Here is a 10,750-nt window from a genome sequence, read left to right on the forward strand (position 1 = left end):
CACTCATTATGTGGCAATAGGAGGACTCAATTCTATATGTCTTTGTGAACTTAAGAAAAAAACTGTACAAAGAAAGCTGACAATATTCTGACAATATTTAATATTTCAGTGCATTTTCACATAAGCAAGAATGTTTCAGCTGTAAAACAGCAACAAGTATTTTGGATACACACTGGAATGAAATTCTTGTAGCAACAAATACGATAGTCAAGCACATTTTTAGGGTGCGAAATCAATATTATTGGACGTCTGTAAATCAGACTATTCAAGAGGAAGCTTATGAGGATACCACTCAACCATAACAACCACTCAAACCCTTATTGTCTTCAGTCTTACGAAGAGTATATAGGCCTACATCTTGAAATAAGGTACAATGTGCCATTTTTTTAAAGAGATATTCTAGAGACATATAAGCCATAATTAATGGTATTATCAAATGGCAAAAATTCCACCAATAATGAAAATCATTCAATACATTTTCTTGGTACCTCAAGGTGAAACTACAGCAGTGCAATGACATTCTACCCATTCATACGTGCATCTACATTAGATTGCATACAGTTCCATATCAATGCTCCCAGATTACATTGTTTTTATTGCAATCTCATCCTTTGCAATGCAATTTCAAAGCAAAGTAGTGGCAGCACTGATATATTCAAGTTATTACGTGAGAAATGTAAAGGTGACCGCTGGAGTAAGACAAACTGGGGCTGACTGATTCCCATCATTTATGTTAACAGCAAGCTACTAAATCTTTTCACAGCAGCAGTTTGAAAGCGGAATACAATCAAGTCAGCCTTCGTGCAATTAAAATAATAATAAAAATACACAAGCATCAGACCAATTGAAAATACATTGCCATAAAAGCTGAAATTGTAAGACAAACATGAAAATGTTGTCTCAGTCAGTGGTGCCCATTTTGTCCTTTTCTCCAGCTGGAGTCTGAGGACTTAGCTGAGCAGCTTGTGGCGATCAAACACAGTCTTTCGCTGCTCCTGGACCTGTTTCTTCCAGCGCTGCTGAGCTCCCTCTACCCTCTCCAGCACCGTGTTCCCACGGCCATCCACATGCGGCCTCACGTCCTGTCGGGAACAATGTGCACAATTAATATCTAAATCTAACAAATTGTCAACAAAAATATGAAGTATGGCACACATATTTTATTTAGTTAAAATACTGTTTTATAATTAATAACATTTACTTGTTAAATAGTAATACAATTACTATTTTTGTTAGTTATTAAGTCAGTGAGTGAGGGACCAAATCGGAAAATCTGTTTGTTATGTACATACACGTTCAACAGAAATGTGTCTTCATTTTTGTGACAGTGTGTGTGACCGACTTGTTTCTAAGCAATGTTGTGCAATTTAGAGAAAATATTTCCCAATGTTATACCTAAAGATTTGTTTTGCTCACAAATATTTCAGTTTGAGGACATATTTCAGATGAGGACATACCTCAGAATCCTCCTCGTTGTGCAGTGGAATGGTGTACTGATCATGTTTGCGGATCAGAGGATCAACTAGAAGCAGGAACAGCATGTAGAGAAGAAGAGCCCCAACCACTGACAAGTAGATGATAATGGTCACCTAGGAAATATACAAAAATATCAAAGTAGACAAGAGTACAGTATTTTCTTTCTTTTCTTTTGTGAAGTATATCCTACTGAAACGGCATCTCGAACAAGAATATTTGACTTGATTTTGTCCTTCGGGAATTGATTGGATTGTTGTGGTTAGCTATTGCTGTGATGTCATGTGAGTGACAGCACTGCAGAAAAATTATGTTCATAGTATTTTTGTTTCCAGTCCAAATATCAAACATTTCTTAAATCAAGATGCATTTGCTAAAGTAGTAAAATGGCATAAGATATTAAGTCTTGATTTCTAGGGAAATAAATAAAAATTGAAACAAGCAAAAATATCATATCTGCCAATAAGCTGATTTCATGCAGCTGCCATTTTAAAATCGAAAGCGAAGCTCCGGTGGGAAGAATCCCAGAAGTACAGATAGACCACTATGTCTTGGACTACCAACCTGAAGCTGCTGTCGCGATTTAAACTATTAGATGTTAATATCCAATATAGGATATGTATATTGTTCGTTCCTGCTTCTTTTTTATGTTCTGAATATATATTTAAAAAATGTATTTAGAAATTTATAATTTTCACTGTATATTCTAAACTATGAAAGAAATGTATGTACATTTTTAGAATAACAAATGTCTACATTAAACACAACAATACACCATCGCATTCGCGACTCTCCTATGATTTAAAGCGACACTTCCGGTTTTCTTCCCACCATGCGTGAAATCAGCTTATGGGGTCAGAAAAATGAGCTTGTTTCTGTTTGAATTAATATTATTTTTCTTACTCCATTGACAGATCATTTTGCTTTTTTAAGCATCAGCTCACTTCATTTTGATTAATTCCCCCGGAAAACTGGACATAATATCTTACTTATCTAGTAAATGCTTCTTGATTTAAGAATTTTTTGATATTTGGACTGGAAACAAGACTAAAATAATAAGTAATAAAAGCATTTTTTTTGTTTTTGTTTTTTGCAGTGAGGTTGTCCCATCCTCAAAAGGCAAGAATGCTGCTTATAATAAACATATCTTTAATTTTAAGTAGAATTTATTGATTGTTGGAAGTCGCTCGATACCTTGATGGTGTTGCTGCTTCGTTCTTCATACTTGCACTCACAGAGCAGACAGTAGGCCTCCACATCATGGCCAGGCACTGGCATGGGCTCCACCACATGCAGACAGTTACTACAAACCAATACATTAAAAAAAAAACTCAGAGAAAAAAAAAATCTTATAAAACAGTTTTTTCCATCAATATATAATTTCCTTTACAGACAACACAGGTCTATGCAGATTCTCACCAGTCTTTCTGGGTCACGTTTCTTTTGTAGATATGTCCACTGATGTTTCTGTAAGGTGGACAGATGCACTTGCAACGCACATCTTCAAAACTCTGTGTAAGGAACATATTACGTCACATGTTTAGGTAATATTTGACATACCGGTCAGTGGGAAAATATGAAGAGCTTGATGATGTGTCAGGGTATAATTAATTATAATATTAATTAATATACAATTGTACCTTATCTGCATGTGCGATTGATTTCACATCTATGAGAACAAGAAACAGCAGAACGAGTGCTGGTGCTCGAAGATTTTGAGCAATGCTGGATGACATGACGCCTGCACATAAACATAATTTACTTTATTTATTATTTTACTGAATGCAATAGCTTAAATTGAACTGGGACAATTAAAAAAAAAAAAAAAGACTAGTTATCGGTTGAAATTCTTATTCATGTTGGATCTAAACAATAGTCCTAATCAGTTTGTATATTGAGTGGCTTATGCAGCATTTGTAAGTTATAAAGCTGATAGACACCCGAGGACACAATCACAGTTTAGGCCTTTTCCCATCTCTATTGCGTATTTAAAGAGAAAATACTATTAGATCTTTCAAATCAAATGTTTACGCTAAATGTTACATGCGCAACTGCAAACGTAAAAATAAATACATATACGCACCTTTAATATTACATCAATGGCATGCCCATCAAAACATATGTTGACTTTTTCCGGAAGTTGAGGATTGTTTCTGTATGTCACGTGATGCTAGATGTCCCGCCCCCTATATGATGTCTATGGTCCCGCCTTTGTGACCGGTGAAAGGCAAATTAAAAGACTTCGCAGTTTTATTACGAACTGAAATTAAATAACTTTATTTATTTGTTCCATAGAAAAACAAACTCGTGATGTCTTTATGAATTGTAATACCTCCAATTTATATTATAAAATAGAGATAATGAGCATATTAATAACTACTTATTGACTGCACTGTACACAATAAGAAACGCAGACTTCAGATTTTGTAACAACCAGAAAGGTAATAAATCTGCAAATGGAAAGCTAATCTTTTGATTATACATAAACCCAACCAGAGAATGTCACTATGTTCAAACTTCACATAAAGAGTTTACTCTGTCTCTATTGGTTTCCCAACCTGTCACTCAGACTGTGCCGTATCCAATCATCGAGCAGCCTTTTAATCTTATAATTTTGGCGGCGGTCGGAAGATGGCGGAAAATTTGAAAGGTAAGAATGTATAGTTTAATCGTTCAGAAACAACGGTTTACTCAATATATGTCATCTCTATTACACGCGTGGTTCGTTAAATTATGTCTTTTCAAAGAAACCCCTAAAACAAGACTCCGTTTTGGAAGAATCTTTGCTGCAAGTTGTTGATACAAACTCACATCGATGGTCGATGTTATGGCCACCGCGCGCTCACGCAACACATTCAACAAGCTCATTGAGAATGCCTTTACTCATCTATCTTTCTTGCATTGGCTTTGTAAAGTTGTACAACGTCACAATTGATGCAAAAGTGTGTACATTCAGTAGTTAGCAAGCATAATTTTCAGTCTTTAGCTAGTTAACTTACTCCGTATGTTTGAACACTGGACGCATGAAAAAAAGCACATTTCCTCTCAACATGTACGCCTCTGTCGTTGTTTACCCATTATTTAGGTTTACATCTCATGTCTGTTCTTACATATTACGTTTAGTCTTAGCCAGTTTAAATGGCCCATTGTTTAGGGATGACGCATGTTTGATTTCCAGTAAGGATTTTTTTTTTTATCTCAAACTGGCAAAATGATCCAGTTATCTGTACAGTATTTTAATAAATGTTTTAATAAATGAACTTTCATGCTGTTCTGTGGCGATGTGTGGTTTACTGCAGTCTTTCAAGCTTTTTAGTGAAAAGAATCATGGGATAGGGGTCTATGATGATGATGATTCCCTTGTCAGAGAGCCCCCTTCCTTATATATTTTAATTTCTAAGGACCTGTTTAAATGTGTCTGGGAAATTATGTGAAATAGTCGAATCAATTAAATTGGCTTTTGCTTGTAAATTGTACTGAAGAATGTTAAAATATTTTACTGACAATATTTGCAATTCAAGTTTAGCAACATCTTTTTTTTAACCCAATATTTGTTTTGAACAGTACTGTGCGTATGTATATATTACACTCAAAATTCATTTGGTAAAATTTTTGCTGGCTTTATGCACAGCTGCACTACTTCCTGAAAATAATCAGACACACCTGAATTAATCAAGTTTGCCCAATAATGGCAGACAGAAAACAAGGAGCTGGCTTAAGTTCAGGAAGTAGTGCAGCTGTGCATAAAGCCAATTCTCGGCAGACTCCTAGTTTAAAGGGATGTGGACTTCAGCTATTTTCTGAATTTATTTTTAGAATTATTTTCATATATTTTCATGTTTTGAAAAATGTTTTGTTTGACAAATTTCATCAGGCGTTTTCCCTGCAATTAACATCTAATTGTTCTTGTAGGTGAAGTGTGTATGGTAGCATGCATTTCCAACACAGACCAGCTGGAAGTGATCTGTCGAGAGCAAGGGGTGGTATGCGGTGACCTAGGCATCAACAAGAACAACCTGTGCGACTTTGAGGTAGAATACCTTTGCGACTACAAAAAGAAAGTTATCACCGATGGAAAGACACAAACCGTACAGGTGAGCATAAACCTCTGGCTTGTAAGTGGTCTCCCATTAGCGGTGGGTGATCAGAATATTATTTTCACGATATGAGAAATTTTATTGCATGATATAACAATATATATCTCAATATAGCCTAGTTATTTGTGTTATTTTAAAACAAGAACAAAGAAGCAAATTACAAACAATAGGACAGATATAGCCTAATAGAACAAAGATTCAAATTAAACGTTGTAAGAGATACTCCAGAAATTGCATAATAAAATGTAAAAACACTGCACTGTCTTCACTGTATGAATTAAATATAAATGGATGCTTAAAGGTGCTAGCTATATGTATTTTTTAGTGGCCTCTATCGGTGATGTTTCAGATTGCAACCAATTTTTACAAGAGCACTCATGCTCTTGCGCGCTGGAACACAAGAGCGAGCACTAACGGTACACCTTTTAGACCAGGCTCAACCATTGACCCAATAAACTAATACACATCCGATTTTCTTCCAACTGTTTAGGATCACTTATGCCTGTCTTGATTTTGTTTTTGGGGTGTACTAGAGTAATTAGAATATGTTTTCATGCTTGATTGTTCAAAAAACATAGTATTTTTACATAATTACAGCTCCTCTCTCCCAGTCTGTCCCGAACGTGTTGTCTAGTTTCAGTTTTGATATATATATATATATATAGTGAAAGTAAATTCTACTACATGAAGGGTAAAATGAGTTTTATCAAAGAAAACATGTATCCAGATCTAAATGCATTTAAGTTCACTACAATACCTGTTACCCCCTTCACAGGAGTTATATTTGGTGAAATGGAAGGGGTTCCCTGAATCCAGCAACACATGGGAACCTCGCAAGAACCTGAAGTGCGTGGATCTGCTCAACCAGTTCTGGGAGGACCTGAATGTGGAGATGCAGAGACAGAAGAAGCGTTCTGCCCCTCGTCGTCTTGACCCTGCTACCGTGTCACTGCTCATCCAGCGAGCGAAACTCCGGCAGACCCTTAAAAAGTGGGAGGTACACCTCAACAGCTTGGGCGCCCACAAGGGCCACATCTATGTCCGGAACATGGTCGACCTGGAGGGCCCGCCTAAGAACTTCACCTACATAAATGACTATAAAGTTGGGGATGGGATCATGCTGAATGAGGTGTCTGTGGGCTGCGAATGCACAGACTGCCTGGGTAACCCCGTGGAGGGCTGCTGTGCCGGAGCATCACAGCACAAGTTTGCTTACAATGAGTTAGGCCAGGTCCGCATTCGGCCCGGGTTGCCCATTTACGAATGCAACAAGCGGTGCCGCTGTGGGCTCGACTGCCTCAACAGAGTGGTGCAGAAGGGCATTCGGTATTCCCTCTGCATTTTTAGAACAGACAATGGCAGGGGTTGGGGTGTGCGGACCATGGAGCGCATTCGCAAGAACACTTTCGTCATGGAGTACGTTGGGGAGGTAAGAAGCACGGAGGCTTAAGTCATATAGTTACTGGATCAGATATTTTTGGTTTAGACAAGTGGTTCATTTTGTTCACTTTCAGTTGATCATTGCCATGTAATCATGGGAACATGTTTTGCTTTAGTAGATCAGTGATATTTTCAAGCCAACAATGTTTTCAATTTCCTTGTGATGGCTGATTGGCTGTTAATAAGTCTGGCTTCATGATTGGTAAAATCTTTTTTTTTTTTTTTTCTGTTTTTCTTTAGATCATTACGACAGAAGAAGCAGAACGCAGAGGTCAAATATACGATAAAGAAGGCGCCACCTACCTTTTTGACCTGGATTATGTGGACGACGAATACACTGTGGATGCTGCTTACTATGGAAACATCTCCCACTTTGTCAATCACAGCGTGAGTGCACTTGAGCTTGCATCTACTTGAAATAGACATGAATTAAATCGTATATTTCCCTAAAATGTCAGCAATAATCACGACACATTTTACTTGACATCACTTAAACTGTAGCTTGTCATTTAAAGGCAGTAAATTAAATTTTTTTTTTTTTTCGTTTGTGTCCTCAGTGTGACCCAAACCTTCAGGTATATAATGTGTTTATTGATAACCTGGATGAGCGGCTGCCACGGATAGCGTTCTTTGCCACACGTGGGATAAAGGCAGGAGAGGAGCTCACCTTTGACTACAAAATGAAGAGTATGTATGGGACTGTCACTGTGTAGAAAAAAGTAGTCTGCAACTTGACAAGTGATTTGGGGTCATTCATTTGGGCTTGATACATACACTACTGTTCAAAAGTTTGGGGTCAGTCAAAATGATTACTTTTATTCAACAATGATGCATTCAATTGATCAAAAGTGACAGTGACATTTATAATTTTAAAGTATCTCATTATGTAAGAGTTATATTACAGATAGATGTGGTTATTTTGAACTTTATATTCATATTCATCTATTACTCAGGGATGTAATTCTTCCAGATTAATCTGGAATTCCAGTTATTTCAGCCTAAAATCATGACCCACATGAATCATGCAGATCAGTAATAAAAATAAAATCGGGGCTGTTTGGAAGTTGTTCACTTGATTTCAAAAACACATTTCAGATTTAACAAACAAACAAAATGAATTGCAATAACTCCGAAGCTGTTCAGTTAAGCTAAAATAAACTGCATAGGATCCCTTTAAAAAGTAAAAAGTGCTTTACGTTGGGTCTTTTAAAAAAAAAAAATTCCTGCTTTTTTTTCACTCGCACTATCACATGCCTGACTACTTGAGAACCAAATCACTATATTAGAATGATTTCTGAAGGACACTGAATAATGCCTGCTAGTGGTCGACAAATACTGTTTTTTTGATTGCCGATGCCGATCTTAGAGAGCAGGGTGGCCGATATAAAGTCTATATAGATATATATATGTGTATATACTTTATATTTATTTTAATCAATATTTAATATATTAGAAATAAATTACTAACAAATCCTTAAAATAAACATGCTAATACTTTAGAGTGCAACTTCTTGAATCTGCAATCATATTACAGTATTTTTCACAAATAAAGTAATTGTTTAAAAATATATGAATATGTGAATAAAAAGGAAGTAAACACTGTAACAGAGCACACAGTAATCTGGTAATTTCGTGTGCACTTGTAATCATATTTTTTCAAATAAAGACTGGGTAATGCTAATTTGACATGCAGCACACAGTGAAAACGATATGAATATGACACAGTGGGCAACTTTGCTATAGCACAGCATATTTTAAAAGAAAAAATATGCTTCATTCAGAATTAAAATCAAGTTTTTCGATCGCGTCTCCTGTGAAGCTGATCTTCTGTTCACATTCACTCACTTTGCACGGACTCGCAGTAACATGTTTATGCGGGCTACAAATGCACAATTCATATCACAGCTGGATTCAATTAAATCAGCAAGGTTTGTGAAATTAAATGTTTATTAGATATTCAGAGCCCTGTGCGTGAATTTTCGTTACACCCTTAATTTTAAAATATATTTGAATACAAAAGTTATTTTAAGTTGGAAAAATATTTCACAATATGGCTATATTTTTGATCAAATAAATGCTGCCTTGGTGAGAAAAAGAGACTTCTTTCAAAAACATTAAAAGAATCATACCAAATTATTGAATGATTTGAAGTTAAATCTAATTTTTCTTTCTCATTTTCCCCATAGTTGATCCAGTAGATGCAGAGAGCACGAAGATGGATTCTAATTTCAGTCTGACGGGACTCCCAGGATCCCCAAAGAAACGTATGCGCATGGAGTGCAAATGTGGGGTGGCGACATGTCGAAAGTACCTCTTTTAGAGGATGTTCATGCTGGAGAGGGACTGAAAGAAGATCATGTGTTCAAGTGAATATGTTTGAAAGCATCTGCAGTTTAGAAACCGTTTTGGCAGGTGTTTTGTAATACTTCATTGAATTTTAAGTATATATTTAATTTTTTTTTAATTTCCCCGAGATACATTTTCCCTCAGAATTGTTGTCTGCTTTAAATATTGTATAAAATGTGCCATTAATCTTTCGATTTTTCCGTTAGAGAAGATGTGTAAAGTAAAAAAGGGGCTTTTCAGTAATTGTTTTAAAAGCATATTTTAAATCATATCAAAGTCTTTGACACCATGGATTTCTTACACAAATGATTTGAAAATTTTAAATGTTTAAAATGGTCATATGTTTGATTTAGGAGGGGTTCTTTTTACTTTTTCAATCAAACTTTTGTAGTAGAACTTTTTGGCCTGTTTTTAGCACATATATTTAGACCAGTGTGAAATATAACAACATTTTCACTGTCCTTTTTTTTTTTTTTTTGAATGACTTTAATTTACCACCAGGTGGCAAAATTGTACTATTAATGCACAGAAGAGAAATTTGTTAGACAGAGGGAGGTGAACCTACATGAGATGTTGCCTTTCACGCATACTAAATTTTATTCTGTTTTATGTAAATATGGTCTAACACTTGACAAAATATATTCATACTGTCAAACTGGTCTTTCATTGAATGTATTTGAGAGATGGACTTCATGGATGCATAAATGAGTGTGAGTGCTTGGTTATTTCACCGATCTGTCTGATGACTATTCAGGGTTGTTTTTCCAAAATGTCACATGAACCAAGTGTGGCAGTTGTTTCTTGTCTACTTGTGCTTGCAATATTTTTTGGGGAAAAATGCTCAGGTGGTTTTTCAGATCTGGAATGTGGCTGTAGATTGACGATTCATACATTCTGGATTAGTTTATGCTCGGGAACATTTCCTTATTAAATTCACAATTTTATAACTATCCACAACCAAATCTGTGCATATGTATATATATTAAGACTACAACTTGTTATTTTTATGTTTTGTATTAAAAAGAATCGAGTTACTTTGTCAGACCTCACATTTATCACTCACTCGTGCATGTGCAACAAACTTTGTGTCCTTGCTTATTAAATCATATGAGTTCTACAGCTCTGTGAATATAACTTTACTACCAAATTTGGATTTATTCCAATTTGGATAATTTTACTGAAAAGTACAGCAAGCTTGATTTTAACATTAAAGGACCGCTCACAAAAAAAAGCTCTGAAATAAATTGTTCAGTTTCATCAGTTATATAGACTTTTATTTCTTCATTGACATTGACAAAATACATGTGAACATGTTATTGAGAACAGAATGTGTTCACAACCTTTTTTTGCACATTAATTTAGTGAGATCCCAAAGGCTAAAGTTTTTGAATGAA

At 35.6% G+C, this 10,750-nt stretch overlaps 2 protein-coding genes across 2 annotated transcripts; one reads left to right on the plus strand and one right to left on the minus strand.

Moving 5' to 3' along the window:
- Positions 1-75: 75 nt before the first annotated feature.
- On the minus strand, positions 76-3,713 carry tmem9 (transmembrane protein 9). Its single transcript, XM_039678574.2, has 6 exons — positions 3,557-3,713; positions 3,114-3,214; positions 2,893-2,984; positions 2,668-2,776; positions 1,458-1,589; positions 76-1,082 (listed from the first exon to the last, which is right to left on the minus strand). Exons 2-6 carry the CDS (start codon positions 3,207-3,209, stop codon positions 951-953), a joined length of 561 nt encoding a protein of 186 aa, XP_039534508.1. The 5' UTR covers positions 3,210-3,214; positions 3,557-3,713; the 3' UTR covers positions 76-950.
- Positions 3,714-3,750: 37 nt separating this feature from the next.
- On the plus strand, positions 3,751-10,395 carry suv39h1b (SUV39H1 histone lysine methyltransferase b). Its single transcript, XM_039678552.2, has 6 exons — positions 3,751-4,123; positions 5,386-5,567; positions 6,346-6,999; positions 7,251-7,397; positions 7,568-7,697; positions 9,197-10,395. The coding sequence occupies exons 1-6, from the start codon at positions 4,105-4,107 to the stop codon at positions 9,328-9,330; spliced, it is 1,266 nt and encodes a 421-aa protein (XP_039534486.2). The 5' UTR covers positions 3,751-4,104; the 3' UTR covers positions 9,331-10,395.
- Positions 10,396-10,750: the final 355 nt, after the last annotated feature.

Source organism: Pimephales promelas, chromosome 14 (assembly GCF_988280905.1).
Source record: "Pimephales promelas chromosome 14, fPimPro1.hap1.1, whole genome shotgun sequence".
NCBI lineage: Eukaryota > Metazoa > Chordata > Actinopteri > Cypriniformes > Leuciscidae > Pimephales > Pimephales promelas.